This window comes from Stegostoma tigrinum, chromosome 35 (genome assembly GCF_030684315.1).
Source record: "Stegostoma tigrinum isolate sSteTig4 chromosome 35, sSteTig4.hap1, whole genome shotgun sequence".
NCBI lineage: Eukaryota > Metazoa > Chordata > Chondrichthyes > Orectolobiformes > Stegostomatidae > Stegostoma > Stegostoma tigrinum.
Window position 1 is genome coordinate 895592 of NC_081388.1, and position 13989 is coordinate 909580.

Below are 13989 nucleotides of genomic sequence, written 5' to 3' on the forward strand. Positions count from 1 at the left end.
ATTAAGGAAGTGCTACAAAGAAAATCCTGGGAATTATAGACTAGTGCTTAACATCTGTGGTTGGTAAGTTACTTGAGAAGATACTGAGGGGTAAGATGTGCATGCAATTAGAAAAGCAGGGTTTTTTTTTATATTAGATTACCTACAGTGTGGAAACAGGCCCTTTGGCCCAACAAGTCCATACCACCCTTGGAGCATCCCACCCAGACCCATCCGCCTATTACCCGCACACCCCCGAACACTATGGGCAATTCAGCCTGCACATCTTTGGACTGTGGGAGGAAACCGGAGCACCTGGAGGAAATCCACGCAGTCACGGGGAGAATGTGCAAACTCCACACAGACAGTCGCCCGAGGGTGGAATCGAACACGGGTCCCTGGCGCTGTGAGTCTGTAGTGCTAACGTGAGCCACCGTGCCGCCCAAAGGAGTTGATTAGGAGTAGTCAGTATAGCTTCATGCATGGGAGATCATGTCTCACAAATTTGTTACAGTTCTTTGATGAAGTGATAAGGAAGGTTGATAATGGCAGGGCCATAGACGTAGTCTTTATGGATTTCAATAAGGCCTTTGATAAAATTCGACCTGGTAGGTTGCTCTGGAAGGTTAGATCACATGGAAGCCAGGGAAGGTTGGCAAATTGGATACACAACTGGCTTGATGGTAGGAAGCAGGATAATACTGGAAGGATGCTTGTTCAACTGGAGGCCTATGACTAGCGGTTTGCCTCAGGGGTCAGTGCCGGACCCACTGCAGTTTGTTATCTATATCGAGGATTTGGATGAGAATGTACAAGGCATGATTACTAAGTTTGCGGATGACAATAAAATACGTGGTATCATGGACAGTGCGGAAGGTTTTCAGAAATTGCATTAGGATCTTGATCAGCTGGGGAAATGGGCCAAGAAATGGCAAAATGAAGTTTAATGTAGATAAGTGTGAGGTTTTGCATTTTGAAAAGTCAAATCAAGATATTGTAAATGGTAGGGCCTTAATGCGTGTACGGAACAGAGGAACATTCGAGTTCAGGTGCATGGTTCTCTGAAAGTAGTCACAGGTTGACAGGGCAGTGAAGACGACTTTTGGCACACTGGTCTTCATTACTCAGGGCAATGAGTACAGAAGTGGTAATGTTACTTGGCAGTTGAACAGGACTTTGGTGAGGTTGCATTTGGGAGTATCGTGTTCAGTTTTGGTCACCTTGCAATATTAAGAATATTATTAAACTGGAAAAGGTGCAGAAGAAATTTACAACAATGCTGCCAGGGCTCAAGGAACTGAGTTATCAGGAGATGTTGGACAAGTTAGGACTATTTTTTAAAGAGCCTAAGAGACTGAGGGGTATCTTATAGAAGTGTATAAGATCATGAGAGGATGGATAGGGCAAATGCATTCAGTAGTTTTCCGAGAGTTGGGAAACCAAGGACTAGAGGGTGTCAGTTTAAGGTGAGAGGGAAAGAATACATGGGAATCTGAGGGACACTTTTTTTTTAACACAGAGGGTGGTATGCATGTGGAAGTGGTTAAGGCGGATATATTAACAACATTTAAAAAGCATTTGGACGAATATATCGATAGGAAAGGTTTAGAAGGATGTGGGCGAAATGTGGGTAAAGGGGGTTAGCACGGGTGGGCTTTTTGATTGGCATGGACCAGTTTGGGCCTAAGGGCCTGTCTCTGTGCTGTAGGACTCCATGACCCTTGATATTTAGCTTATCATTTCCCTCATGATTTTATAAGACTCTGTAAGAGCATCCCTCAAACTCCTACACTCCAGTGAATAAAGTCCCAGTCCATCCAGTCTCCCATCAGAACCCAAACACGTCATTCCCATCAACATCCTGTAAAAATATCTTTCCTATAGCAGGGTGTCAGAACTGCACGCAGTACTCCAGAAGAGGCCTTACCAACATTCTGTACATCCTCACATGACATCCCAACTTCTATAAAGTAAAGGATTGAGCAATAAAGGGAAGCATGCTGAACGCCTTCTTAACCAAACAGTTTACGTGTGGCATTAGTTACAAACAGTTATGTACCTGAACCCCCAAGTCCTTCTGTTCGACAACACTATCCAGGACCTTTCCCTCAACTGTATCAGTCCTGCCCTTGTTTGTTTTACAAAGATGCATTTATCCAAATTAAACTCCTTCTGCCACTCCTCAGCTCATTGACCCAATTGATCAAGGTCTTTTAGTAATCTTAGATAACCTTCTTCACTGTCCACTGTACCACCAATTCTGGTGTCATTCGCAAACTTATTAACCATGCCTCCTATATACTCATCCAAATCATTTATCTAGATGGCAAAAAAAAATTGACCCAGTAGCAATCCGTGTGGAACACTGCTGGTCACAGGCGTGCAATCTAAAACACAACCCGCCACCACCATCCTCTGTCTCCTACCGTCAAGCTGAGTTTGTATCCAACAGGCAACTCATCCTGAATCCCATGAGATCTAACTTTACTAATTAGTTTATCACGCAGAACCTTGTCAAAGGTTTTACTCAAGTCCATATAAACAATGTCTAGCACTCTGCTTCCTCAAAAAACACAATCAAGTTTGAGGGACATGATTTCTCTCCTAGAACCCCTTAAAAATCAAAGAGGTCATCTTTTTGTGTTGAACCTCAGGAGGTAGGACAAATATCAATTGAATATTTTGCATCGGTTTTTACTGTGGAGAAAGGAATGCAGGCTAGAGAAATTGGGGAAATAAATTTTAGTGTTCTTAAAACAGTTCATTTAACAGAAGAAGCCTTAAACAAGTTTGTTACCAGTGGTATTTCACAGGGACCAGTACTAGGTCCATTTTGTTTGTCATTAATATAAATGATTTAGTTGAGAATATAAAAGACATGGTTACTAAGTTTGTGAATGACACCAGAATTAGTCATACAGTAGACAGTGAAGAAGGCTCTCCAAGATTGCAAAGAGATATTGATCATTTGGGTCAATGGGTGAGAAGTGGCAGATGGAATTTAATTTGAATAAACATGAGGTATCGCGTTTTGGTAAAAACAAACAAGGGCAGGACGGGTGCAATTAAAAGTAGAGTCTTCGATGGTATTGTAGACCAGAAAAACCTAGGAGTTCAGGTACATAATTCTTTGAAATTTGCATCACAGGTAGACAGGGTGATTAAGAAGGTATTTAGCATCCTTGCCTTCATTACCCAGACCTTTGAGTATACAAGTTGGGATGTCGTGTTGAGGTTGTACAAAATGTTGGTGAGGCCTCTTCTGGAGTACTGCATGCAGTTCTGGTCACCCTGTTATAGGAAGGATATTATTAAGGTGAGATTTCAGAAGATATTTACCAGGATGTTGCCAGGAATGGAGTGTTTGAGTTTTAAAGAGCAGCTGGATAAGCTGTAACTTTTTTCACTGGAGCGTAGGAGGTTAAGCGGTCACCTTATAATGACATGGGTTGGGCGGGAGGGTATAAATAATGTGAATGGCAGATGGCTCCTCACTCGCATGGGGAATTTCAAAACTGGGGTCAGGTGTGCATGCTGGAATGGATAGAGATAGAGGAAGCTGATGTGCTGAAAATCTTGTCAAACATTAAGATTGACAAGTCGCCAGGCCCGGATCAGATTTGTCCTCGGTTGCTTTGGGAAGCGAGAAATGCAATTGCTTCGCCACTTGCGAAGATCTTTGCATCCTCACTCTCCACTGGAGTCGTACCTGAGGACTGGAGAGAGGCAAATGTAACTCCTCTCTTCAAGAAAGGAAATAGGGAAATCCCCAGCAATTACAGACCAGTGAGTCTCACGTCTGTCGTCTGCAAGGTGTTAGAAAGGATTCCGAGGGATAGGATTTATGACCATCTGGAAGAGCATGGCTTGATCAAATGCAGTCAACACGGCTTTGTGAGGGGCAGGTCATGCCTCACAAACCTTATCGAGTTCTTTGAGGACGTGACTAGAAAAGTTGATGAGGGTCGAGCTGTGGATGTGGTGTATGTGGACTTCAGCAAGGCATTTGGTAAGGTTCCCCATGGTAGGCTCATTCAGAAGGTCAGGAGGAATGGGATACAGGGGAACTTAGCTGCCTGGATACAGAATTGGCTGGCCAACAGAAGACAGCAAGCGGTAGTAGAGGGAAAATATTCTGCCTGGAAGTCAGTGGTGAGTGGGGTTCCACAGGGCTCTTGGTCCTTGGGCCTCTACAGTTTGTAATTTTTATTAATGACTAGGATGAGGGGATTGAAGGATGGGTCAGCAAGTTTGCAGACGACACAAAGGTCGGAGGTGTCTTTGACAGGGTAGAGGGCTGTTGTAGGCTGCAGCGGGACATTGACAGGATGCAGAGATGGGCTGAGAGGTGGCAGATGGAGTTCAACCTGGATAAATGCGAGGTGATGCATTTTGGAAGGTCGAATTTGAAAGCTGAGTACAGGATTAAGGATAGGATTCTTGGCAGTGTGGAGGAACAGAGGGATCTTGGTGTGCAGATACATAGATCCCTTAAGATGGCCACCAAGTGGACAGGGTTGTTAAGAAAGCATATGGTGTTTTGGCTTTAAGAGTTTAAGAGGGGGGACTGAGTTTAAGAGCCGTGAGATCTTGTTGCAGCTCTATAAAACTTTGGTTAGACAGCAATTGGAATACTGCGTCCAGTTCTGGTCGCCCTATTATAGGAAAGATGTGGATGCTTTGGAGAGGGTTCAGAGGAGGTTTACCAGGATGTTGCCTGGACTGGAGGGCTTATCTTATGAAGAGAGGTTGACTGAGCTCGGTCTCTTTTCATTGGAGAAAAGGAGGAGGAGAGGGGACCTAATTGAGGTACACAAGATAATGAGAGGCATAGATAGAGTTGATAGCCAGAGACTATTTCCCAGGGCTGAAATGGCTAGCACGAGGGGTCATAGTTTTAAGCTGGTTGGAGGAAAGTATAGAGGGGATGTCAGAGGCGGGTTCTTTACACAGAGAGCTGTGAGAGCATGGAATGCGTTGCCAGCAGCAGTTGTGGAAGCAAGGTCATTTAAGAGACTGCTGGACATGCATATGGTCACAGAAATTTGAGGGTGTATACATGAGGATCAATGGTCAGCACAACATTGTGGGCTGAAGGGCCTGTTCTGTGCTGTACCGTTCTATATTCTATGTTAAGGTGAGAGCGGAAAGATTTAAAAAGAAGTGAAAGGCAATTTTCTTTTTATACAGTAGTGAGTGTGTGGAATGAACTTCCAGAAGAAATGGCGCATGTGGGTGCAGTTACAGCATTTAAAAGACATTTGGATAAGTACATGAATAAAACATGTTTAGAGGGATATGTGCCAAGCACATGCAGGTGGGACTAATTTAGTTTGGGATTGTGGTTGGCATGGACTGGTTGGACCAAAGGATCTGCTTCTGTGCTGTACGATTCTATTACTCTATATCTTCAAACTATAAATATATTTCTGCTATCTAACCGATCAATCAACTATCTTGCCTTTTTTATTAACTGAATCTCTTTTTCTGACTTCAGATACTTTTTATCTTCCATGGTTCCTGTCTAGAATTTAAAGATAAACAAAGTATATAAATGAAAATCAATTAAATTGGTCAAATTGAAAGTATAAGTTATAAAGGTATAAGTTGTCGTGAATATTATATACTACTGTGAATTACAATATGACAACTTGTGAAGTTTGATGAAATGTAAATACAAGCTCAAAGCCATAGCTAGCTATACAAGAAGGAAAGCTAAAAGTGGACTGTCATCAGGCTAACCAACACCGAATAAATGACACACACAGACACAGAGGTCAATCAAAAGAAATACCTGGTTTCTGATACCTTACCTCAGACAGTGCTTTCTTATCATGAACCTTTCCCGACCCCAGCAAGCGGAGGACATTTTTTGCTCCTTCCAATACAGCATGTTCCACCCGAAAGTGATGCCGTAGCTCTTCAATTCTCAGCTCAAGGTGACTTAGTTCTGGTTTCACTTTAAGAAGAAACAAAATAGTCACTCATTAACAAATGTAATCATTATTAAAATAGATTTAGCTATCTTCAAATAGAAACAGGCCTCCTGGTCATGATCATGTGTGCTCACTGCTACCTCAGGCAAATACACAACTCCCACAGATTTCCATCAATTCAAACTAGAGAAGAGATCAAACCCATTTTTTTTTACATTGACATAAATAATCCTTTCAAAATCCCAAACAATAAAATACAAATAAGACAAACCAGATGTTAGATACTATTGGTATTTCCAGTGCATCTAGATAAGAAAAATATAATAGGTACAATTTTTTGGTGAAGAAGGTCCAAGAATTCTACTTTTGATTGGCAGAAATCCACTTGACACCACTGAAGAGAGATATAAAGATAAAGCGCAAGTGGAACTTACACAGGGAACAGAGTATGAATTACAAATATAAATGCTGGTCAAATTTAGCAACTCAAGCAGCATTTGTGGGGAGAGTAGCAAAGTTAATGTTCAAGGTCAATGGCCACTTTCAGAACAAGGCTCCTACCCAACTCCTCATTTGCTTCGCTTTCCACTCATGTTGTCAAACCTCTGGAGTACTGAATCTTTTCTGTTCTTATTTCAGGTTTCTAGCATTTGCCGTAGTTTTGCTTGTGCACTAGAGCTTGAATCTAAGTTGAGAATATACAGGAAGCAGTTTGCAAGCCCAATTGACACCGGAAACAATATCTATCTTAACAAAGAAATAACAAAGGGAAAGAAAATATGGTCGCACATATTTCATTCGGTTTACATTACAGATAAAGCAGTCCTGACAACAATTTGCCTGCAGTGCGAAAAGACTTATGTTTCAGGACTTTGTATGCCCCTAAGCAAGCCATTCCATTACAGATACACTGTTGGCCATGTGGAAAATTGCCCAGCTTCATCCTGTTCACAAAAGCAGCAACAAATCCAATCCAGACTACTGCCCATCAGCCTACACTCGAACATGCACAAAGCAGCACTTGCTCAATAATAACCTGCTCATTGATGCTTAGTTTGGGTTTCACTAAAGCCAGTCAGCTCCCGTCATTGCAGCTTTGGAAAAACTATGGACTAAAAGAATAGAGTTGAACTTAAGAAGTGAGAGAAGTGTACTTATCCTTGACATCAAAGCAACATTTAACCAACTGTCCCATCAAGCACTTGTAGCGAGATCAAAGTTAGTATAAAGCAGGAGAAATCTCTCAAAAGGAATACACATTTGTTGGAGACCAATCATCTCCATCCCAACACCTGCAGGCATTCCTCCGGATAGTGTCCTGTGCTTCAGCTGCAATATCATGATTTTCTCTCCATCAAAAGGATCTAAGGAGTCACAAATGGTGTGTTGTGCAATTTTCAGGGAACCTTCCCATTTCTGACCTTACAGGGAAGTAAGGTCATTTATGAAGCAGTGGAAGATAGTTAGGATCAGAATAGTACCCTGATGAACTCCTGCAGAGATCTCTTGGAATGAAACAACTGACCTCCAAAAGTCTCAACCATCTTCTGTGGTTTCATGTATAACTCCAACCAGTGGAGAGTTTGTCCCCTAATAGCCACTGATTCCAGTTTTGCTTGGGCTCCTTGATACCACACTCAGATGAAAGTTCCTGTCTGAGTTCCTGCTCCACCCCAACTCTGGAAGTCAATTCCCTGGTCCACATTTGAACCAACACTGCAATGTGGTCAGGAGCCGAGTGGCCCTGGCAGAACCTATATGTGCGTCACTGAGCAGGTTATTCTGAGCACACACATTTTGATGGCATTGGTGAGTGACACCTTCCGTCACTTTACTGATGACTGAGTGTAGACTGATGGGATAGTATTTGGCCGGGTTAGATTAGTCCTCCTTTTTATATACAGGACAAACTTGGGAGATTTTCTATATTTTAAGATAGGTGCCAGTGTAATAACTGTACTCAAATAGCTTGGCAAGGGATGATTGTAAGGATCCACAAATCTTTACAGTATGCAATGTCACCAGCATTTCATTAACAGAGGGATTGAATTCAAAAGCCATGAAGTTATGCTCCAGCTATACAAAAGCTTGGTTTGAGGGGGCATAGTTGTAAAGTGAGTGGAGGTAGATATAGGGGAGGCGTCAGAGGTAAGTTCTTTACTCAGAGAATAGCAGGACGTAGAATAGCAGGCCAGAGAGGCTAGTGGAATTGGCCTCATTAGGGGCATTTAGGCAGCTATTAGATAGGCATATGGATCATAGTATAAGGTGGGGGTGGAGGTTAGATAGACCTTAGATTTAGGGTAAAACTTGGGCACAACATTGTGGGCCGAAGGGCCTGTACTGTGCTGTGCTGTTCTATGTTCTATGATCTATTTCTTGATTTCATTGGGGAGTGAGTCAAATTGGCTGAAAACTGACACCTGTGACGCTGGGGACCTCTGAAGGAGGCCGAAGTGGATTGTTCACTCTGCACATCTGGCTGAAGATTGTCATGAATACCTCAATCACATCTATTGTCCTGATATACTGCCCCCTCACCCTGCCAAACATTGTGAATGGGGACAGTCGTGGAACTATATCCTTGACTGAATCACTCAGGTGTCCATGACTGGATGCCACAGGGCTCCAAAACTCAGATCTGGCTGGTTGGTTGTGGAATCACTTCATTCTGAGGTTGTTGGCTGGCTCGCTGAACTGGCTGGCTATCATACAGACATTTCATCACTATGCCAGTTAACATCATCAATGCGGCCTCCAATGAAGCAAGAGATAGTGGGAACTGCCAATGCTGGAGAATCTGAAATAACAAGGTGTAGATGAATGAACACAGCAGGCCAAGCAGCATCAGAACAGCAGGAAAGCTGATGCTTTAGGTCTGGCCCCTTCTTCAGAAATTACTGAAGAAGGGTCCAGACCCGAAATGTCAGCTTTCCTGCTCCTCTGATGCTGCTTGGCCTGCTGTGTTCATACAGCTCTACACTTTGTTATCTCCAATGAAGCAATGTTGTTCTACCCCGCTTGGTATGTATATGATCCGGTCTGTTAAGTTGGGTTGTATCATTTCTGGTTCTGTTCTGCATGGATTTGTACATGGGGGCTAATTCCACATGTTTGTTGATTGTATTACAGGTTGAAAACCAGGTCACTAGAAATTCCCATGCGTGTCTGTGGTTGGCTTGAGCTTGGATGGTCACGTTGTCCCAGTTAAACTGAAGGACATCCAACTGAGCACATGGACTGTAGCAGATGAAGGCAGCAGCTCACCTCCTCCTTCTCAAGGACAACTACGGATGGCCAAGTAATGCTGGCCCAGCCAGTGATGCCCTTGTCCCACAGGTGAATAAAAAGCTGGTCCAGAGTTCACAGATTAGGTTGGAATATGAATCTGCTGTTGATGGCTATGAATGCCCAGTCTGGAGGTGCCTGAGCTATTCAAAGTCTATCACATTTAACCAGTGTTATGGACCAGATCAGGACCCCTCCCCCTTCAAAATATAGGAAGGCGATAGGGTCTAGGCCCTAACTAACTATTCCAATACAGGCAGTGTCCCCTAAACACACCCTTTGGCAAAACTGCAATTCAACAAAACAGCTCTGGTTCTTAAATGCTGCCTCTCTTCAATTCAGAAGAAAAAAACACCTTAATGCCAATGATTTCATCATTGGCAGCTTGCCTTCAACTGCAAAGGTCCTTAGTTTTGGAATTCCCCCTCTAAATCTCTCTCTACCTCTATGACCTTCATGGACACTCCTTAGGGAGGAAATTCTGGTGAGTACGTCTAGTGAAGTTATTTGGGTGGAACTGAGAAATAAGAAAAGGATGATCACCTTATTGGGATTGGACTATAGTCATTGCCTCCCCCCAAATAGTCAGTGGGAAATTGAGAAGGAAATTTTTTAAAGAGATCTCAGTTATGTGTAAGTATGGTAATGATAGAGGGTTTTAACTTTCAGAAAACCTCCAAACTAGTCTTGCCCCAAGTGCCCGCATTTGACCCATATCCCTCATTCAGTCCAAGGTGACAGTGGAGTAGGGCACTTCAGATAGAACTCGTCCACCCCATCCATATCCTTTTCTTTTACTGTTGCATCTTGGTTGGTCCAGAGATTGTGGGTCTTGACTTTGACTCCACCTTCGAGGCATGGGGTCTGCCAACATTTCCTTGTGCTACTAGCCGATGATGGATCCCTCGGCTTGGATTCAGAGGTCATCTGAGCACAAGTGAGGCATCATTATAGGGCTCTCTTCTCTCCAGAACCGTCCAGTGATGAAGCTTGCAAAGTTTTGTGGAAGGACACTCCTCAGGTCAGGCCCGAGAGGTTGCCGAGAGGCTCAATGCCCCTCTAAGCTCAGAGGAAATGGCAAGTTCCCTCAACCACCTTTTCAAGGGCAAGTCCCTAGGGCAGGGCAGGCTGACCACATGGAGTTCTTCAGGGTGTTCTGGGATGTCCTGGGGGATGACCGTGCGCGGGTCCTGGAAGAATGTATCGCGACCGGACAGATGTCCCTTTCTTAGCGCAGGGCCATCATCACTCTATTGCCTAAGAAGCGGGATCACAGTTTGCTAAAAAATTGGCATCCCGTCTCCCTACTCAGCACAGACTACAGAATCTTGAATCGCCTTTGCACTGTGGACCACATGATCAACACAGACCAGCCCTACACCACCGTGGCCCAAGGCATCCACAACATCCACCTGATCTGGGGTGTGATCAATTATTTCTACAGGACTGGTCTGTCAAGTACTTTTCTCTTCCTTGATCAGGAAAAGGCATTCAACAGTGAATCACAACTATCTACTGAGGTCTCTGCAAGCATTCAGGTTCAGCACTCTTTTTGTCATCTCAATCCACCTTCTGTACACTGTTCGGAGTGCCTAGTGAAGGTTAACGGGTCCCTGACAACACTCTGTGCTTTGGGAAGAGCAGTGCATCAAGGCTACCCTCTCTGTCCAGCTTTTTTTTAATCCCTGTTTGGAGCCATTCCTGTGCCTTTTGTGTAAGCAGCTTTTGGGTTTGGCTCTGCACATGCTGGGGCTGAAGGTGGTTCCTTCAGCGTATGCTGACAACATACTCCTCATGTTCACAGACCCATGCGATCTACAGAAGTTGCGCAAGTGCCAGGACTTCTGGTTGCTCCGTGGCAGATGGACACCCTGCCAGAGGAGCTCCAGTGCTTTATGTGGAGTACCAGTTATCTCCTCTACCTGGGAATCCATCTTTGCCCTGCTGAGGAATCCTGGACAGCAAATTGGGTTGAGTTGGAGACCAAGGTGTCCGCCCACCTTGCACACCGGATGGGACAGTTCCAAGTGCCGATCATAAACCATATTGTCGTACCAGTTGGTCACTTTGGCCCATGTCCCTGGCTTTGTCACCACCATACAGAAAAAGTTTGTTGAGTTTTTGTAGGACAAGAGGCAACAGTGGGTCATTGCTGGAATTCCGAGTCTCCCACTTATGGAGGATGGTTAGGCATCTTCATACTCAGGTAGTGACTTTCCGCCTTCTGGCACTGCAGCAATGCCTTTATGTCAGGCTTCCTCCAAGGTGGTGCACCCTAATGATGTAGTTCTTCCGTCAGGCGCGCAGCCTCTGTTACAGCATGCAGTTACTGTTTGTGGAGTGGTCCTGGCCTCAGGTCTTCTTCCAGGAATTGCCTGTCTGTCTTCTACCTGGACCTGATCACAGTTTGGGACACTGTCTGCTTGTGCTGGAGCTCTCCCTCTACGGGAGTGGTAACTCTCCTTACAGAGCTTCTGCTCAGGAACAGGTTCCTCCTCGAGCGCAGTTTGTGCTGGTTCGAGGGAGGAGACAGCTCGATGCAGAGCCTGACCAGCGTAAGGCACACACTAGATAGCACAGGAGCAGGCTGGATAACCCTGGCACCAAACTATGATGCCATCAGTCCACCTCCAGTTCATGCCCCGAACCATCTGGAGCCCAATGAACAAGGCCCTTGTCCCAACACCTCGCCTGCAGTCAAGGCAGCTGAGGCATGCGGTGGACTTCCGGACAAACTGACCCTTGTCCATCCAGAACTCAACATTGACCCTGCGCTGCTGACCCTCCGCTGTGCCCTACAATCTGAGCCATCTCAGGGATATCCTTCTGGTGCCCATTCAAACGACACAGTGTTATTTTTATGGGTTGATGCCACACACTCTCCATTGCCGTTTCTTCACCTGCTGCCCAGACATTCCTTGGTGTAACGATTTGTTCATCAGCCATCAACTGGTCCGGGCAGCAGGCCAAACTTGTTCCTGACTGTCTGCCCCTCCTTCACGGTTACATCTGCACTCGGGTGTCCCTGGAGAGAAAGCATGCGGCATGGTTGAGGTCTTTTGAGACCACTTGGCACCACGGGGTCTGGAGTGTATTATTAGCCTGGATAATGATATTTTGATTCAGTTAATCGTCTCTGGAGTATAAGTTTCCATTTCACCTTTTTGAGTTTGCATTAGTTTTCAATTTGGCACATTCAGTGGGCAGATGCTCCACAAAACGGTCCCCGAGTCTGCACTTGGTCTGACTGATGGAGAGGAGACCACTTCGGAAACAGTGGTTAGGGAGACCAGGTTGCAGGATGTGCAGGCGAACGCCTGTTGGATATGAAAGTTTGCTTTGGGCCTTGGATGGAGGTGAGGGGGAAGGTATTGGGGTAGGTGTGCAGTACGGGAGTGGAGTGTTCAATCTTGGGAACAGAGCTTCATCCCATGTCAAAATCCGCCACATCTGCTCCCAAGATGGAGTGTTCCACTCCTGGACATCCCAAATGTCCTCCTATTTCAAGGACTGCAACATCCACCCTCTCTGGTGATCGAAAATGTTCTCAACCACATCTCTTGTGTTTCCCGCACTTCTACCCTCAAACCCCCTCCCCCTCCAATAAAAATAAAGACAGAATCCCTCTGGTCCTCACATACCACCCCACTATCCTCCACAACTAGCACATCATTCTCCACCACTTCCACGACCTACAATCTGACCCCAAGACCAAAGATATTTCCCTCCCTGCTCCTATTTCGTAGGAATCGCTCACTCTGTGACTCCCTCGTCCACTCCACACTCGCCAATAGCCCCCACCACACCAGCACCTTTCCCTGCAACCGCAGGAAGTGCTACATCTTTATTTTGTGTTTCGGAAGAGCATAGTGGGCTTTGCTCTCAGTTTCACCTGGTTCTGTCCCAGGAGTGATTCTTGTTTTCTTCTGTTTACATCTTTCATTTAAAAAATGGAGGGTTGTTTTTTGGACTGGAGGCTAGCAGTACGCCGCAAAGATCTGTGCTGGGTTCACTGCTTTTTAATCATTTATATAAATGATTTGGATGTGAATAATATACTGTTAGTAAATCTGCAGATGAAACAGCGAATCAAGTTAATTCAGAGTACAACAGGATCTTGCTCAGGCTTTTCAGGGCACAGTGGCTCAATGGTTAGCACTGTTGCCTCACAGTAGCAAGGAGACCTGGGTTTGATTCCATGCTTGTGCAACTGTCTGTGCAGAGTTTGTATGTTCCTCCCCATGTCTGCGTGGGTTTCTGCTGGGTACTCTGGTTTCCTCCCACAGACCAAAGATCTGCAAGTTAGGTGGATTAGCCATACTAAATTGCCCAGTGTTCAAGAATATGTACATTTGGTACATCAGCCATAGGAAATGCAGGGTTACAGGGAATGGGTAGGGGGATGGTTCTGGGTGGGACGCTCTTCGGAGGGTTGATGTGGACTTGCTGGGCTGAATGGTCTGTTTCCACACTGTATGATTCTATATTTTCTAAAAAAACACAGATCCAGTTTCATTTCGATAAATGTGTGTTGTTACATTTTGGTAGGGCAATTCAGGGAAGACTTATACACTTACTGTAAGGTCCTGGGGATGGTTGGTGCAGGTTCACAGTTTCTTGAAAGTGGAGTCACAGGTAGGCAGGGTATTGAAGAAGACATGTGGCACACTTGCCTTCCTTGGTCAGTGCACTGAGTATAGGAATTGGGAGATCATGTTGCAGCTGTACAGAACATTGGTTAGGCCACTCCTGTAATACTGTGTTCAGTTCTGTTCTCCCTGCTCCA

General features: G+C 44.9%; 1 protein-coding gene across 2 annotated transcripts in view; it reads right to left on the minus strand.

The window, feature by feature from the left end:
• The window catches only part of pkn1a (protein kinase N1a), a 262380-nt gene that overhangs the window by 130616 nt on the left and 117775 nt on the right, over positions 1 to 13989 (minus strand). For both annotated transcript variants that reach the window (XM_059639870.1, XM_059639869.1), the window contains exon 5: positions 5793 to 5938. In XM_059639870.1, the coding sequence (XP_059495853.1) occupies positions 5793 to 5938 (146 nt within the window). The remainder of the gene's footprint in view (positions 1 to 5792; positions 5939 to 13989) is intronic.